The sequence below is a fragment of the Cherax quadricarinatus genome, chromosome 1, assembly GCF_038502225.1.
Source record: "Cherax quadricarinatus isolate ZL_2023a chromosome 1, ASM3850222v1, whole genome shotgun sequence".
Lineage (NCBI taxonomy): Eukaryota > Metazoa > Arthropoda > Malacostraca > Decapoda > Parastacidae > Cherax > Cherax quadricarinatus.
In genome coordinates this window covers 55029204-55048886 of record NC_091292.1, presented here as the reverse complement: position 1 = coordinate 55048886, position 19683 = coordinate 55029204, and the positions used below count along the sequence as shown (strand labels likewise).

The window sequence follows — 19683 nt, the reverse complement described above, 5'->3', positions numbered from 1 at the left end:
AAGCGATCTCTGACATACAATGCCACCCCACCCCCCTTCCCGATACTTCTATCTACTTGGAACAATTTAAAACCCTGAATGTGACATTCTGCAGGCATGTCCCGACTTTTTGAATTAAACCACGTCTCAGTAATGGCAAATACATCTATGTTACCTGCACTAGCAATTAGTCTCAACTCGTCCATCTTATTCCTAGCACTGCGACTATTTGTGTAATAAATACTTAAAGACCCTCCTCTCTCTTTACCCTTCCTGCTCCTTTCTGTTATTCCACTAAACCTATTACTGTCCTTGTCAATTAGTGCCACTGGCTTTCCAATATCCACCTCATTTTGCCTATTATCAGTTTTTAGCAAGCCTCAGAATTTGGTAAACACAAAGCCTATCTGATGTTGTCCTGACGCCAAATGACTTCGAACAGGCGATAAATGACATGCCCATGCACTCTGCCCCAGGGCCAGACTCATGGAACTCCGTGTTCATCAAGAACTGCAAGAAGCCCCTATCACGTGCTTTTAACATCCTATGGAGAGGGAGCATGGACACGGGTCGTCCCACAGTTACTAAAAACAACAGACATAGCCCCATTCCACAAAGGGGGCAGTAAAGCAACAGCAAAGAACTACAGACCGATAGCGCTAACATCCCATATCATAAAAATCTTTGAAAGGGTTCTAAGAAGCAAGATCGCCACCCATCTAGATATCCATCAATTACACAACCCAGGGCAACATGGGTTTAGAGCAGGTCGTTCCTGTCTGTCCCAACTACTGGATCACTACGACAAGGTTCTTGATGCACTAGAAGACAAAAAGATGCAGATGTAATATTCACAGACTTTGCAAAAGCCTTCGACAAGTGTGACCATGGCATAATAGCGCACAAAATGCGTGCTAAAGGAATAACAGGAAAAGTTGGTAGATGGAAACCATACCCCCGGCCGGGATTGAACCCGCGGTCATAGAGTCTCAAAACTCCAGCCCGTTGCGTTAGCCCGTTGGTAGATGGATCTATAATTTCCTCACAAACAGAACACAAAGAGTGGTAGTAAACAGAGTCAAGTCTGAGGCGGCTACGGTGAAAAGTTCTGTTCCACAAGGCACAGTACTCACTCCCATCTTGTTCCTCATCCTCATTTCTGACATAGTCAAGGATGTCAGCCACAGCACCGTGTCTTCCTTTGCAGATGACACCCGAATCTGCATGACAGTGTCTTCCATTGCAGACACTGCAAGGCTCCAGGCGGACATCAACCAAATCTTTCAGTGGGCTGCAGAAAACAATATGAAGTTCAACGATGAGAAATTTCAATTACTCCGATATGGTAAACATGAGGAAATTAAAACTTCATCAGAGTATAAAACAAATTCCAGCCACACAATAGAGCGAAAAACCAATGTCAAAGACCTGGGAGTGATCATGTCGGAGGATCTCACCTTCAAGGACCATAACATTGTATCAATCGCATCTGCTAGAAAAATGACAGGATGGATAATGAGAACCTTCAAAACTAGGGATGCCAAGCCCATGATGACACTCTTCAGGTCGCTTGTTCTATCTAGGCTGGAATATTGCTGCACACTAACAGCACCTTTCAAGGCAGGTGAAATTGCTGACCTAGAAAATGTACAGAGAACCTTCACGGCACGCATAACTGAGATAAAACACCTCAATTACTGGGAGCGCTTGAAGTTCCTGAACCTGTACTCCCTGGAACGCAGGCGGGAGAGATACATGATTATATACACCTGGAAAATCCTAGAGGGACTAGTACCAAACTTGCACACGAAAATCATTCTCTCCGAAAGCAAAAGACTCGGCAGACGATGCAACATCCCCCCAGTGAAAAGCAGGAGTGTCACTAGCACGCTAAGAGACAACACAATAAGTGTCAGGGGCCCAAGACTGTTCAACTGCCTCCCAGCATACATAAGGGGGATTACCAATAGACCCCTGGGTGTCTTCAAGCAGGCACAGGACTGACACCTAAAGTCTGTACCTGACCAGCAGGGCTGTGGCTCGTACGTTGGATTGCGTGCAGCCAGCAGTAACAGCCTGGTTGATCAGGCCCTGATCCACCATGAGGCCTGGTCACAGACCGGGCCGCGGGGGCGTTGACCCCCGGAACTCACTCCAGGTAAACTCCAGGTAATGGCTGACGCATCGTATAAATAGGATGGTGCCCCGTGTAGATGTAAATTTGTCAATTTTAGTAAAGAAAACGGTTTGTTTGAGTGGTAGTATTATGGGGTACTATGGTAGTGGTGATAATAAGGTTGTAGTGGTGGTAGTGGTAGTTATGGCAGTTGTGTAGTGGCAGTGGTAGTTATGGCAGTTGTGGTGTAGTGGTAGTTATGGCAGTTGTGGTGCAGTGGCAGTTATGGCAGTTGTGTAGTGGTAGTTATGGCAGTTGTGTAGTGGTAGTTATGGCAGTTGTGGTGCAGTGGCAGTTATGGCAGTTGTGGTGTAGTGGTAGTTATGGCAGTTGTGTAGTGGTAGTTTTGGCAGTTGTGGTGTAGTGGTAGTTATGGCAGTTGTGGTGTAGTGGTAGTTATGGCAGTTGTGGTGTAGTGGTAGTGTGGTGTTGGTAGTTATAACAGCTGTGTAGTGCTAATTTTGGTAGTGTAGTGGTGGTAGTGTAATGGTGGTAGTGTAGTGGTGGTTGTGGTAGTGGTGGTAGTGTAGTGGTAGTGTGGTGGTAGTGTAGTGGTAGTAGTATAGTAGTGTGATGGTTGTGGTAATGTAATGGTGATAGTGTAGTGGTAGTAGTGTGGTAGTTGTGGAAGTGTAGTGGTATTAGTGTTGTGGTAATGTAGTTGTATTAGTGTTGTGGTAATGTAGTGGTTATGTGGTGGTTGTGGTAGTGTAATGGTGATATTAGTGTTGTGGTAATGTAGTGGTATTATTGTTGTGGTAGTGTTGTGGTATTAGTGTTGCGGTAGTATTGTAGTGGTAGTATTGTCGTAGTGTAGGGGTTGTGGTAATGTAAAGGTGGTAGTATAGTGGTAGTGTTATAGTAGTGTATTGGTAGTAATGTGGTAGTGTCGTGGTGGTAGTAGTGTTGTGGTAGTGTAGTGATGGTAGTAGTGTTGTGGTAGTGTAGTGATGGTAGTAGTGTTGTGGTATTGTAGTGATGGTAGTAGTGTTGTGGTAGTGTAGTGATGGTAGTAGTGTTGTGGTAGTGTAGTGATGGTAGTAGTGTTGTGGTAGTGTAGTGATGGTAGTAGTGTTGTGGTAGTGTAGTGATGGTAGTAGTGTTGTGGTAGTGTAGTGATGGTAGTAGTGTTGTGGTAGTGTAGTGATGGTAGTAGTGTTGTGGTAGTGCAGTGGTGGTAGTAGTGTTGTGGTAGTGTAGTGATGGTAGTAGTGTTGTGGTAGTGTCGTGGTGGTAGTAGTGTTGTGGTAGTGTAGTGATGGTAGTAGTGTTGTGGTAGTGTAGTGATGGTAGTAGTGTTGTGGTAGTGCAGTGGTGGTAGTAGTGTTGTGGTAGTGTAGTGATGGTAGTAGTGTTGTGGTAGTGTAGTGATGGTAGTAGTGTTGTGGTAGTGTAGTGATGGTAGTAGTGTTGTGGTAGTGTAGTGATGGTAGTAGTGTTGTGGTAGTGCAGTGGTGGTAGTAGTGTTGTGGTAGTGTAGTGATGGTAGTAGTGTTGTGGTAGTGTAGTGATGGTAGTAGTGTTGTGGTAGTGCAGTGGTGGTAGTAGTGTTGTGGTAGTGTAGTGATGGTAGTAGTGTTGTGGTAGTGTAGTGATGGTAGTAGTGTTGTGGTAGTGCAGTGGTGGTAGTAGTGTAGTGGTTGTGGTAGTATAGTGGTGGTAGTAGTGTGGTGGTTGTGGTAGTATATTGGTGGTAGTGTATTAGCCAGGTGTGAGTCGTCACGTCACGTTCTTCGACCCCTTCCCCCCCTCCTCCCCACACCAACCAATTAACGTTGTTCAGTAAAGGTCGACTGTTTCGCAAATCAGCTTTACTGCGCGGCGCTCGCTCGCGCGCGTGTGTACACGTACTTACCTATATGTGATTACAGGGGTCGAGTCAGATATTTCTGATGAGTTTCGCAACCCGGCCGGCCCTGGGTCAGGCTTGCCAGGTGCTTACCTTGTCAACTAGATTGTTGCTGCTGGCTGCCCTCTGACTCGCATATTCATCACAGCCTGGATGATCTGGCACTTAGTAAAGTGGTTTACCTGGAGAGAGTTCCGGGGGTCAACGCCCCCGCGGCCCGGTCTGTGACCAGGCCTCCTGGTGGATCAGAGCCTGATCAACCAGGCTGTTACTGCTGGCTGCACGCAAACCAACGTACGCGCCACAGCCCGGCTGGTCAGGAACCGACTTTAGGTGCTTGTCCAGTGCCAGCTTGAAGACTGCCAGGGGTCTGTTGGTAATCCCCCTTATGTGTGCTGGGAGGCAGTTGAACAGTCTCGGGCCCCTGACACTTATTGTATGGTCTCTTAACGTGCTAGTGATACCCCTGCTTTTCATTGGGGGGATGCTGCATCGTCTGCCGAGTCTTTTGGTCACTGCACTTCGTGTGTGTGTGTGTGTGTGTGTGTTCAGTTATGGTTGCAAGAGTTGAGTCTCAGCTCCTGGTCTCGTCTTTTAACTGCGCACGGCCGAGTTCTCTAATTCTCTGCTTCATGTGACCTGTTGCAACTATTCTTAAAGCTGTGTATGACGTTTGCACCAGTCGAGCCTGGCCCAAAGCCGGGCTTTGTGAGTGGAAAAACTCTGGGAACTCATCAAAGGTAAACCACTTCGTGTAAGCAGTTGTAATTCCTGACTTCCTTGGCTTATTTGCGTCCTTAACGTATTAAAGTGTTTCCCGTGCTCCTAATACCCTTTTCTCACATTGTTACTCTCCGCTTTACCGAGTTCCTAAGTATCTTGTATGTTGTTGCCATGTCAACCTTGCTTCTTGCGGCCTCTTACACGTATGTAGATAAACGGTTCAGAGAACCGACGAGTTCATAAATTAGACACAAGTACAACACTTGGGTATCATTATTGTGGAGACGTTTCGCCACACTGTGGCTTCATCAGTCCAATACAAAGAAGAATGGTGAAGATCAGAAGGTAAGTTTGAGGTAATCATTCCCTCAGCCTGGAGTCATTGTAATCACGACAGCCAGGAAGATGACGGGGTGGGTATTGAGAACTTTCAAAACAAGGGAAATAATGCCGATGATGGCACTCTTAAAATCGCTAGTGCTCCCTCACTTAGAATATTGCTCAGTGCTGACGGCCCCGTTCAAGGCAGGAGAAATATCGGAGCTGGAACAAATACAGGGATCGTTTACAACTCACACTGAGCCAGTAAAGCACCTAAACTACTGGGAACGCCTGCAAGTCTTGAACATGTACTCATTGGAGCGGAGGAGAGAGAGGTACATGATAATATATACCTGGAAGGTACCCGAGGGCTTGGTCCCAAATCTGCACACTGCCATAACAACATATGAGAGATATGTGAGGAAGTGTAAAATAAACCCAGTGAGGAGCAGGGGTGCGGTGGGGACAATAAGGGAACACTGTATCAACATCCGGGGTCCCATACTGTTCAACATCTTACCAGAAGATATCAGAAACACTACTGGAACAAGTGTAGAAGCCTTCAAGAGGAAACTAGACAAGTATCTTCACCAGGTGCCAGATCAATCAGACTGTGATGGATATGTGGGGGCAGGGTGCCTCCAGCAGCAACAGCCTGGTTGACCAGGCAAGCACCAGACAAGCCTGGCCCATGGCCGGGCCATGGTATATCAAAGGTATAAGTCCATTAGTAATGAAAAAATTCTTTTCAAAATTGACTATGACAGGTAGAAAAATACCCACAATGTGCTGTGGTTAAGTGGACACGTATGCAACATTCTGGATATTTTATTTACGCTACGTTTCGCTCGCCAGAAGTTTTATTTTATAAAGCCTTTATAAAATTCCTAGTGTGATACGTAATGCAAATTAAATATTCAGAGCACTGCGCATGTGTTTTATCTACCAACATAACTTCCGTGTCATCTTAAATGGGAACGCCTAAAGCTGTTACAGTGCGGGAGAGACATCATAAGCTATACCTGCAAATTGCTACAATTATATAGATGAATTGGACACATATGCAACATCTGGGTATCTTTTTATGTAGACGTTTCGCCAACACAAGGACATACTGTGATGAATTGTATACAAAAGATGAGGTAATCAGTCCCTCGTCCTTGGAGATGGTGAAGAGCACCGTTGTCAAGCCTCTTCATCAGGTTCTTCATCTTGTCGGTATTGTATACCACTGATGTACAAGTATACAGAGTTCGGGTGTAGTTCGTTCTGTATTATTGTCCTCAGACTGCCAGTGGACAGTTCAGAGCATACTTCATAGCCAGTACACAAATAACCCACACATAGGAGAGAGGAGCTTACGACGACGTTTCGGTCCGACTTGGACCATTTACAAAGACACACTGTGTGACTTTGTAAATGGTTCAAGTCGGACAGGAACGTCGTCGTAAGCTTCTCTCTCCTATGTACGGGTTATCTGTGTATTGTTCCAGCCACGGTATTGTGCCTCAAGGCAGTCCCTGATCAGTCCAGTATCTGTAGCCTGTAGACAATTCAGTGTGTTCCTGGTTGATAGCCTGATCAATCAAGCTATTGGTGCTGGCACACGCAGTCCAAAGTAGGTATCACAGCCCAGCAGATGAGGAACTGACCAAGTTAAGTTCCTCTTAAAAGACGCTAGGCTTTTTGGTAATTCCCCTTATATATGAAGGAAGAAGAGCGTTGATAAGTCGTGGTTCCTTGACGCATATTATCTCTTAGTATACTCATTTCGCCCTTGCTCTTCACTTTGAGTATTTTACACCATTGGTCTCTTGATGTCGTAGAGAGTAATTTCACTCTGGAGATTTGGCGCTAATCCCTTCCGAAATTTCCAGGTATAAATTGCGACACATCTTTCTAGCCTACATTTTAGGAACTGTAATTCAAGAAACTTCAGGTGTTCCCAGTAGTTTAAGTTCTTGCTGAAATTATACGGGCAATGAAGGTTCTCAGTACATTTCCAGAATCTGCGACTTTGCCTTCTTTAAAAGGGGCTCTTAGTAGAGAGCAATATTCTGGTATGGGGAGAACAAATTGCTTAACAAAAACATCATTAGCTTGGCATCTCCATAGTTTTGAAGTGTTCAGTTTTCCAGCCTATCCTTTTTTTCAGCTGAGAGTAATACTGTAGTGATCATTTAACATAAAATCTGATATTATCACTCCTGTGTCCCTGGCATAGGAGTGGTTTGGGCATGTTTTATACTCCATTCCTGTTTTATTTTCTGAAATTTTCATTAGAGGAGTAATTGAAAGGTGTCCTCAGCGACCACATACGATTTTTACTGGTGGATCTTGCAGTATTTCTGCACCTTTCAGAACCCATAGAGTTCTTAAAGTTACCTAAAATCGATTTCAGAGTTCACTGCCCATTCCAGTCCTCTTACACCCGACCTCCCGACTGAAGGCCTGATCAACCAAGGAGATATGAGAATACATGTAGTCTTCAAGAGTAGAATAAATCAGTTTCTGCAGGTTGTGGTGGGTGTAGTCCTGCGAGCAACAACAGTACACGTCACAGATCAACTTCTTATATCATTAAGGCAGCTAGCTTCATAGCAATTGCACTCGTTGCATTTGTGCTTGCTCGAAATGAACTATGAATTTAATATACATTTATTTTCGATTGGCTTACGTCTGGCGGCGCGGGCGTTTTGTTCTATTTCGAGAGTGCATTTTTTTCAAGACTGGTTCAGAATTTGGAGGCTGTGTGCTGGTAGACACAGCCTCCTGGCAGGGGGGGGGGGCGGAGGGAAGGAGTCAGCTGAGAGGTGATGCTGACTTATCAACCAGAATAAACAGTCAGCTCAACTTTCACATCAATTACAACTTTCGGCTCATCCCCCCCCTCCCTCTCCCTTGACCTCCTGTCACTCCTCCAACCCCCACTGGACCCCCATCCCCCACTATCACTCCTGTCCTGGACCCCTTACCCTCACCTCCACCAATTCCCTGATTATCTCGTCTATTGTTAATGGGGCTCACCATTGAGTCGAGGCACACCTCATCCCCGACAATTCCTCCCATACAAGTTTCCTCCTAACCAGGGGATGAGTGAAGGGGGAAGGAACTGGGTGAATAAGGTGCCATCCCACTCAAGAGCATTAAGGTCTGGTACTCCGGTAGCTGGCGTAGTTGAGGCACCCTTCTTGCTAGCTGACGCTTGTGACTGTGGAGCGTCTCCCTACACTGACCTTTATATACTTTGTTGTAATTAGTGCTAGGTGGTCGTAGTAGTGGTGGGTAATAGTAGTGGTGGGTAATAGTAGTGGTGGGTAATAGTAGTGTGAGTAATGGTAGTGGTGGGTAATAATAGTGGTGGGTAATAGTAGTGGTGGGTAATGGTAGTGGTAGTTGTGGTGGGTAATAGTGGTGGGTAATGGTAGTGGTGGGTAATGGTAGAAATGGTGGGTAATGGTGATGATAGTAACGGGTAATGGTGGTGGTAGTGGTAGGTAATATGGATGGTAGTGGTGATAGTAGTAGTGGCGGGTAGGGATGATAATAGGTGGTGGTATGTGTTATATGTCTGAGCAACATGGGAATGAGCCAGTATATGAAGAGGATAAGCTTAAGGCACTCAACGTATCCTCCACACACACAGCAGCAGTAAGAGGAGATGCAAGATAGAGACGTTACCTCTACAGTCAAAGGTAAAGAATCACAGAGCATCTCCAAGGCTGCAAATTTTCTCAAGAACGAGAAGAAATGGCTGGTTAGATAAATGGAAAATACTGATTTCCTACTGAATGAATCATTCAGAGTCCAGGAGACAGATGGAGCAAAAAGCTACTATTGAAATTAAAAAAAAAAAAAAACTTTCATACAAAACTGATATCTCATGCTTAAAGAAGATGGAACTTATACTGAAGACAGCTAAGAAATGAGCGAAATGTTGAAGTCATAGTACAACTCCATGTTCGGTGAGATATTAATCAGACCAAAGACTGACAATCCAAATATTTCTTTTTTCATGACTGAAGCTCAAAACTGCCGACATTCTCCAGAATTTCCGACATAACACTAACCTCACTCGAACTTGAATTCAGTGATAGTATATATACGCTCATGCAACTGCCCCTGGCCAAGGCATCAAGAATTGAAAAAAACAAACTCACGCGCAATATTTTACAGAAATAGTCTAGACATAGGAGTCATCCCACAGCAATTAAAAACCACGAATGTAACCCTACTTTACAAAGGTGACAGTAAAGTAAACGCAAACAACTGTAGACCAATAGCACCGAGATCCCACGTTGTCATTATCTTTGAGAAAGTTTTAACATTACTGAACACACTGATTCACAAGTGTACATACCAGAGCCACGTGGGGTGGAAGCCGCTCCTGATGACTCTCGCAGTTGCTCGACCATTACCACATGGTCTTGGATACTCTGGAAAACAAAATGCACAAGTGATATATAGATTTTGTAAATATTTTCGACAAATGTGATCATGATGTAAGATCGGACGATACCATTTTTTTCCGATACCAGTACCCAATTTTCTGCCGATACCGATATTTTTTATAATTATAATGACTACGTTCATTATATAAGGGAATGCTTATTGCACAATGGGTGTTAAATAACGCAGTAAGGTTAAATATTAAATAACATAATTTCTCTGAGAAGATACTGCCATTACTTGGCCTTTGTTTTAGTTACTGGATGCCAAAAGGCACTTGTCGATAGTGTGACTGTGTATACTAACTTGTGTGTGTGTGTGTGTGTGTGTTTGTGTGTTTGTGTGTGTGTGTGTGTGTGTGTGTGTCTACTCACCTATTTTTGGTTGCAGGGGTCGAGTCATAGCTCCTGGCCCCTCCTCTTCACTGGTCGATACTAATTCACTCTCTCCCTGCTCCATGATCTTTGTCATACCTCTTCTTAAAGCTATTTATGGAACTTGCTTCCACTACTTCACTCTCCAGATTATTCCAGTTCCTGACAAATCTAAGACTAAAAAAATACTTCCTAACATCCCTATGACTCATCTGGGTTTTCAGCTTCCAATTGTGTCCCCTTGTTTCTGTATCCCATCTCTGAAACATTCGATCCTTGTCTACCTTGTCAATGCCTCTTAGTATTTTATACGTTGTTATCATGTCCCCTCCATCCCTCCTATCCTCTAGTGTCATCAGGTTGAGTTCCCTTAACCTCTCCTCATAAGACATACCCCTCAGTTCCGGGACTAATCGTGTTGCAAATTTTTGCACTTTCTCCAATTTCGTGACGTGTTTGACTAAGTGAGGGTTCCATACTGGCGCTGCATATTCCAGTATAGGCCTTACTTACACGGTGTACAATGTCGTGAATGACTCCTTACTCAGATGTCTAAACGCCAATCTCAGGTTTGCCAATCTTCCATATGCTGCAGCAGTTATTTGATTGATGTGTGCCTCAGGGGACATGTTCGTTATAATGCTTACCCCAAGATCCTTTTTCATTAACGTTTGCAGCTGTTGGCTTCCTAACCTGTACTCCGTCTGCGGTCTTCTGTGTCCTTCCCCAATCTTCATGACCTTACACTTACTGGGGTTAAACTCCAGGAGCCATTTGTCGGACCACACTTGTAGTTTGTCCAGATCCCCTTGTAATCTTAACTGATCCTCGCCCACTTGTATTCTCCTCATCAGTTTCACATCATCAGCGAACAGTGACACTTCTGAATCTATTCCTTCCACCATGTCATTCACGTATACAAGAAACAGCACTGGGCCTGGGACTGAGCCTTGTGGAAACCCACTCGACACATTCGCCCACTCCGACACTTCAGCACGTACCAACGCTCGTTGTTTCCTTCCTGTCAGGTATTCCCTGATCCATTGCAGTACTTTCCCCGTTATTCCTGCCTGCTCCTCTTAATTTTTGCACCAGTCTCTTGTGTGGTACTGTGTCAAAAGCCTTGCAGTCGAAAAAGATGCAATCTACCCATCCCTCTCTCTCCTGTCTTTCTTCTGTTACCTTATCGTAGAACTCAAGTAGATTTGTGACACAGGATTTCCCATCTCTGAAGCCGTGCTGGCTGTCATGTATGAGCCCAATCTTTTCAATGTGTTCCACCACTTTTCTCCTGATAATCTTTTCCATGACTTTACATACTATACAAGTCAGTGACACTGGTCTGTAGTTTAATGCTGTCTGTCTGTCCCCTTTCTTAAAAATTGGAACTACATGTGCTGTCTTCCACGCCTCAGGCAACTGCCCTGTTTTGATAGATTTACTGAAGATTGCTGCTAAGGGCACACACAGTTCCTCTGCTCCCTCTCAGTATCCACGGATATATATTATCTGGGCCCACCGCCTTTGAGGTATTGAGTTCGTCTAGCAGTTTCTTCACCTCTACCTTGGTTATGTGTATTGTGTCCAGCACCTGCTGGTGCACCCTACCTCCACAGTTCGCTGGAAGCATTCCTGACTCTATTGTGAATACTTCTCTAAATCTTTTTAGTTAATCACATACTTCTTGGTCACTCTTCGTCAGCTCCCCTCCTTCTTTCCTCAGCCTGATTACCTGGTCCTTGACTGTTGTTTTTCTCCCAATGTGACTGTATAACAACTTTGGTTCAGATTTGGCTTTTGATGCTATGTCGTTCTCGTATTGCCTCTGGGCCTCTCTCCTTATCCCTGCATATTAGTTTCTGGTTCTTCTGCTCAGCTCCTTGTTTTCTTGAGTCCCTTGCCTTCAATACCTTTTCTATGCTCTAGCACACTTGGCTTTGGCCTCTTTACACCTCCAATTAAACCATGGGCTCATTCTGATCTTACTCTTTTTTTCTGTTGCCCTTTGGTATGAACCTTTTCTCTGCCTCCCTGCACTTAGTGGTCACTATTTCCATCATTTCATTTACTGTCTTTCCATCTAGTTCTCTTTCCCACTGCACTTCATGCAGGAAACTTCTCATTCCTATGTAGTCCCCTTTTTGAAGTTCGGTTTCTCTCTTTGTTCTCGTGCTGCTGCATTCTCCACTGTTAACTCTACAATATATTCAAAACTCAGGACATCATGATCTCTAGCACCAAGGGGTCTTTCATGGGTGATATCCCCTCTGTCTGAACTATTCAAGGTGAATATGAGATCCAGCCTTGCTGCAACATCCTCTCCTCTTTCTCTGGTTGTATCCCTAATATGTTGATGCATAAAGTTCTCCAATACCGTCTCCAACATCTTAGCCCTCCATGTTTCTGGTCCCCCATGTGGCTATAGGTTTTCCCAGTCAATCTCTTTATGATTGAAATCCCCCATTATAAGCAATTTTGTCCTACCCGTATGAGCCCTCCTGGCCACTTCATATAGTGTATCCACCATTGCCCTATTTTGCACATCATACTCTTCTCTTGTTCTCCTCCTGTTAAGTGGTGGGTTATACATCACTGCTATCATCACCTTTGGACCCCCAGTCTGAAGTGTTCCTATGATGAAGTCGTCTGTTTCCCTTCTTTCCATTCCTCACATCTCCTCAAAACTCCACTGGTTTTTTATGAGCCATGCTACTTCTTTCCCTCCTCTGTTTTCTCTGTCTTTCCTCATAATCTGATATCCAGGTGGAAAAATTGCATCTGTTATCATCCCTGTAAGTTTTGTCTCTGTTAGTGCTATGATGTCAGGTGATGCATCAATGATGCATTCTTGCCACTCTTCACTCTTATTTGTTATTCCATCTGCATTGGTGTACCATACCTTTAGCTTCCTTTCCATTACTGTGTTTTGGGAGATGGAAGAGGAAGGTGCAGGCTGGGAAAGTGGGAGGCAGGGCACAATATTATGGGAGGCTGCTGTGATTGTGGAATTAGTGCTTAGGGGGGTGGTGGCTATGGAGTGAGGTTCGTTTCTGTTTACTGTGTTTGGCTGATATGTGGTGACAGGGGTTGAGAGGTTTCTGTAAGCATTTGTGTTTGATGTTCCCCCAAAGGCTGAGCTTTCCTGTCTGTCGTTGCCTGTCCTGTCTCATTTTCCTTCCACTGGTTTTGTCTTGCTCTCACTTTCAGTTCCCTTTCCTTCCGTGTTCTGTCTCGATTGAGGAACACTTTTTGATAATCTGGAGAGTCCTTTAACAGTGGTTTCTGTTGTAGTATCCTGTTCTGTACCACATCTGTCTTGAATGTCAATCTGATTGGTCGATTTTTTTTCCATCGAATCCCCCCCCCCCCAAGTCTGAAAATTTTCTACCTGAGACATGTCCCTCTCTCCTGTTATTACAATGATGTTCTTAATCTCTGTTTTCTCCAAATGCTTTCTTTCATCATAGGTCTTCTCTTCAGCCTCCTGAAGCCCATGAATAATTATTGACCTCTCCTTCTCCTCTTCCCATTTCTTTTCCCTCTGTATCTCTGGATCTGAATTAAACATCTCCTTTGCTGTTTCCCTAATCATCTCCCAGACACCATGATGGCCTGATATTACTGCTGCAAAAGACTGCTTAGCTCCATCCCCTCCTTCAGTCCCCTCGCTGCCTGCTGATGTTCCCATTTCAGTCATCTTGCTCCTTTCGGACCTCATCTTTAGATCCTGTTTCAGCACATCCATTTCTTCCTCCAATCTCTGTATCTTTGCCTCAGCTACTACAGCACGTGATTCCCACTTCTTTCTCTCTGCAGATATTTGCTCTAATATGTTATTGCAAAGCTCATTTAACGTTTTCTCCCATTGTTCCATTTTGTTCTTGAGCCGTTCTACCCATTCTTCCTTTTTCGACCAGCCATCATCGGTTCCCTTGCCTTTACGTCCTCCCTTTTGAGATCCCATTTTTTTTTATCCTGTTGGGATGTTCTAGCTGCTTCAGCTTATCTTAAAAATGTGTGTGGTGGGGGATTTATGAGCTAATGTGTTAGGTTAGGTTTATGTGTGTGTGTGTGTGTGTGTGTGTGTGTGTGTGTGTGTGTGTGTGTGTGTGTGTGTGTGTGTGTGTGTGTGTGTGTGTGTGTGTGTGTGTGTGTGTGTGTGTGTGTATGTGTGTATATGTGTGTGTATATGTGTGTGTATATGTGTGTGTATATGTGTATATGTGTGTATATGTGTGTATATGTGTGTGTATATGTGTGTGTATATGTGTGTGTGTGTATGTATATGTGCGTGTGTGTATGTATATGTGTGTGTGTGTATGTATATGTGCGTGTGTGTATGTATATGTGCGTGTGTGTGCGTGCGCGCGCGCTTTTTAGTCTAAAAAAGGGGGGGTTCATATATCACACTAGGCTACGCTACTCTTTTGAAGATTATAGAATTATTTCACAATCAATTCCTTATTAATATACACTAATATATACTATAATATTTACTGTGTACACTTGTGTTTGTGTGTGTTTATTAGCTTGTCGTTCTTTGAAAAAGAGTGGGGTGGGTCACGTTAACACTCTATTGTTGTTGTTCTTGGTTCACCGGTACTCTTCCGGCCCGGATCTTTGCACTCTAGGCTACGTTACTTTTTTGAAAATTATAGAATTATTTCTCACTTAATTCCTTATTAATATACACTAATATTTACTATAATAATAATAATTACTGGTGAACACGTGTGTTTGTATGTATGTGTACTTGTTTACTAGCTTGTCGCTGTCAGAAAGACGGGGGGGGGGGTCACTTGGCTACACAACTCTTCTGAAGATATTTAGATAATTTACTAAACATTATCAGGGTTACCCCTATCTATCTCCTGGCACTGAAAGTTAGGGAGAGAGTGATGGTATAACATACAACCAGCAGGGCGAGACACTGACACTTTAGACATCAACCAAAAGCTAACCACACATAGGCAAGTGATGTCTGCACAGTGGAGGTTCCTGCTGGTCGGCTGCTATCAACTCCTTCACTTTGTAACTCCTTCAGGAACTTTATCATGCATTCAAGTTATTATTTTCTTTTTCTTTTAAGACTTGGTATTCACTCTTTTTTCTTTAGTACAGTATTGTGGTCATAACAAATCTGATGATATTAACTACATTCACAACACCAACAGCTGGGGATTGACTAATTTTTTCTTACTTTCAGTATTTACTTAATCACTCGTTTATGACCTTATCACTACACTGCTGCTATAACCAATATCTGTATTTGTTAATATTTCAGATCACACCGTTAACCCAATTAATATGTTTGTATATTTTGTGTCAACACTGCAGCCAGCAGCCTCATCAGCTGACTGCTACCCTCCCTCACTCAACATTCATTCAAATTTAAATTGTAAAATTCTTGATCTTATCACATTATTCGCACTCTTGAAAGCTATTACACTCTTGTAGGTATGTTCACTGATTCACTCACGTACGATGACCGCTAATAATATCTTAGGACAGCCATTAGAACACTAAATCCTGGGAGCACTGTTTAGCGATACTGCTTCACGTGTTAGTTACCATTTTATCCTAGGCACATGTCGATTAGACACTAGGCCTGTTGTAGCTAAGTAAGTATATGCATGCGTGTGTGTGTGTGTGGGGGGGGGGTAACCCTCACAGTCGTGAGGTGGTGCGTTGAACATTTTTAAGCTCGCATGTAAAATTAATGTTTTAAAAAATAACGCTATATATCGGCCGACATACAGCGATACCGATACTTTAGCACATATCTCGACAGGTATATTAACTGTGAACAAAATATATGAAGTATATAGGGTAAACATTTTCTGGAATTATCTCTTAATAATAATAATAATAATAATAATAATAATAATAATAATAATAATAAATAGTAATAAATTATTATTATACATGACTCGCTAAACCCGCAGGGGTCATTCGGCGCTTTCTCACCAGAGTAAGTGAAAGTTTGTGCTGGTAGAATTAGTATTTTAGTGAGAGTTATCACTATACGAAGCCAGTGTGATAATTTAATACGTTGTGTGTGATGTATGAGTATTGTGCGTGGGGCGCGCTGACCCCTGGGGAGATGATATACCGTGTTCCATGCATACTGTGTGTATGTTTGTCTTATTAGCTGCCATGTTATACTCTGTATGTTATACCGTGTCTATATTATACTTTGCTTATGTTGAACTGTGTGTATTATATTGTTTATATCCGTTGTGTATATTATATTGAATAAAAGTGGTTCCTAACCTATTTCAGGTCACATTGTCACAGTTGATATTTATCTCAGCGCCTTTCCCTTAAAAAGTCTTCATTTTAATAGAAAAACTGGAAAACTATTTTTCATTCTTGGCTTTGTTATTTTTAACTACTCAATATAGTTCTCTTTAAGAAGTAAATACACAGCACGTTCTATATTTTTGCTCTGGGGTCGCGCCCTCTAGGAATTACTTACGCCCCTCCTAACGGGGCTGGGGGGGGGACGAGCCCCCCGGTTAAGAACCACTGTAATATATTATACCGATAGTTTACTGTGTGTGTTATACTGTGTACACGTATGCTGTGTACATGTTATACTGTGTACATGCTATGTACTTATGCTGTGTACATTGTGTACATGTTTTACTGTGTACGTTATACTGTGTACATGTTTTATTGTGTATGTTATACTGTGTACACTCTATGCACAGGTTTTACTGTGTACATATTATACTGTGTGTGGGGGGACTCATTACCTCAAACTCCTCCTATCCTTACACCTTTCTACTTTGTATTGGACTGATGAAGCCACAGTGTGGCGAAACGTTTCCTGAATAAAGATTCCCATATGTTGCACAAATGTCTCAATCTTCAACATATTTTACTGTATCTATTTTTACTCTATATAAGCCATTATTGAGAAGAGCTGCTCCGCTGAGTTTGATGATAATTTATAGTTTAATGTGTATAATATTAATTTGTTTTACAGTATAATTAATTTTACGCTGTGCAAATTATCCAAAAAAGTGTTATTTTAAATTTAGTTAGGGTTGCTTTAGTGTAGGTTACGGCAGACTACTCTGGATAAGCAGCCTAACATAACGAAATTCAGTGCAGTCTAGCAACATAAACTCAGTGAAACCCAACATGACCTAAACATAACAAAACTGTGCAGCCAGCAGCAACAGCCTGGTTGATCAGACCATGATCCACCATGAGGCTTGGTCTCAGACCGAGCCACGGGGGCGTTGACCTCCGAAACTCTCTCCAGGTAATCTAACATAACCTAAACATAACGAAACTGTGCAGTCTAAACAACCTATTGATAAACAAATTATGAAAGTTAATCAACAGTGGCACTCACATCTGGTGTGAAAATCCCACGTGATGTTATTAAGTGAATGATTCTGCGGTAGCCATGTTTTTTGTTTTGAAGTCAGTATATTACTGGAACACCGCAGACTGAACCCTGTTGATTGGGTATGGCGTGCAATATACCACATACATCTTTCTTCTCGTGAAAGTATTGGAGTGGTTAATATATCTTAAAATAACATTTTTCGCACCTTTTATGGATAATGTCTACAAAGTAGAACTATGTCTAATGCAAACTTAAATTATCATCAAATCGAGTTAAGATGTTTTCTGTATTGACCTATGTATGTTTACATTGTGTGTGCGTCACACTGTGTATGTTTACATTGTGTGCGTCATACTGTGTATGTTTACATTGTGTGCGTCACACTGTATGTTTACATTGTGTGTGCGTCACACTGTGTATGTTTACATTGTGTGCGTCACACTGTGTATGTTTACATTGTGTGAGTCACACTGTGTATGTTTACATTGTGTGCGAGTCACACTGTGCATGTTTACATTGTGTGTGCGTCACACTGTGTATGTTTACATTGTGTGTGCGTCACACTGTTCTGTATGTTGATGTGCACTAACTAGTGGTGTGTCTGCCGCCAGAGGGCAGCAGCAGCGTGAACGGTTGTGAGAGGGAAGAGGTCGTCAGTGATTGCGGTAGTGATGGCGTCCACGACCACACCCTCGATGACTCCATGGATGGCACCACCCCGCCCACCTCCTCCTCCGACGTGCCCACGCCCACCGCCCGCCCACGCACGCCCACGCCCGTGGGGCTCGTGCAGACCCACGTTTCCCACCACGCCCAGATGCAGATGCCGCCCACCCCAAGACACTTCCACCCAGTTATTAATTTGGTAAATGTTCCAGACTTCTGTTTTTTTGACACGTGTTTATACAACTGAAAAATGCATCCACTATTAACCCACTACTAATTATTAACATAAATCAATAAAATTAACAAACATTAACTGAAATAAATTAATAATCACGCATCAAAAAAATAATTACTGTATTAGGAAAAATCGGTTAATATTATTATGTCAGTGATAGACATTAACGAAATAATCATTAATGATTATTAAATTTAATCATTTATACATTGTAACAAAACTGTTGGTGTTAATTTATAAGTTAGAAAATTCACTTGTCTCCTGACAGGTCTGTGTCTGTTATACAGGATGTCTGTGTCTGTTATACAGGACGTCTGTGTCTGTTATACAGGATGTCTGTGTCTGTTATACAGGATGTCTGTGTCTGTTATACAGGATGTCTGTCTGTTATACAGGATGTCAGTGTCTGTTATACAGGATGTCTGTGTATTATACAGGATGTCTGTGTCTGTTATATAGGGTGTCTGTGTCTATTATACAGGACGTCTGTTATACAGGATGCCTGTGAATTATACAGGATGTCTGTGTCTTTTATTCAGGATGTTTGTGTCTGTTATACAGGATGTCTGTGTCTATTATACAGGATGTCTGTGTCTATTACACAGGGTGTCTGTGTCTGTTATACAGGGTGTCTGTGTCTGTTATACAGGATGTCTGTGTCTTTCATACAGGATGTTTGTGTCTGTTATACAGGATGTCTGTGTCTATTATACAGGATGTCTGTGTCTGTTATATAGGGTGTCTGTGTCTGTTATACAGGATGTCTGTTATACAGGATGTCTGTGTCTGTTATATAGGGTGTCTGTGTCTGTTATACAGGATGTCTGTTATACAGGATGCCTGTGAATTATACAGGATGTCTGTGTCTGTTATACAGGATGTCTGTGTCTGTTATACAGGATGTCTGTGTCTGTGTCTTTTATACACGATGTCTGTGTGTTATACAAAATGTCTGTGTCTGTTATACAGGATGTCTGTCTGTTATACAGAATGTCAGTGTCTGTTACACAGGATGTCTGTGTCTGTTATGCAGGATGTCTGTGTCGTACAGGGTGTCTGTCTGTTATACAGGGTATCTGTGCCTGTTATAAAGGATGTCTGTGTTATACAGGGTGTCTGTGGCTGTTATACAGGGTGTCTGTTATACAGGGTGTCTGTTATAGAGGATGTCTGTGTCTGTTATACAGGATGTCTGTGTCTGTTATACAGGATGTCTGTGTCTGTTATACAGGGTGTCTGTGTCTGTTATACAGGATGTCTGTGTCTGCTATGCAGGATATATTCACCTAGGTATATATATATATATATATATATATATATATATATATATATATATATATATATATATATATATATATATATATATATATATATATATGCTAAGACTTTACTTCAGTCCCTATTTTAGGGATTAAAGTATTCTTGTCTGCCTATGAAAAAGATTTACCGTGCAGCCTTAATGGCCATGGTGTAATCGATAGGCTTTAAACCCCCATTAACCTTGTCAGGTGATGACTCGTAATTAATCATTTACACCACATTAAGAAA

At 42.6% G+C, this 19683-nt stretch overlaps 1 protein-coding gene across 6 annotated transcripts in view; it reads left to right on the top strand.

Moving 5' to 3' along the window:
• The window catches only part of LOC128688333 (POU domain protein 2-like), a 291631-nt gene that overhangs the window by 255084 nt on the left and 16864 nt on the right, over window positions 1-19683 (top strand). For all 6 annotated transcript variants that reach the window (XM_070082344.1, XM_070082333.1, XM_070082327.1 and 3 more), the window contains one exon: window positions 17846-18099. In XM_070082344.1, the coding sequence (XP_069938445.1) occupies window positions 17846-18099 (254 nt within the window). The remainder of the gene's footprint in view (window positions 1-17845; window positions 18100-19683) is intronic.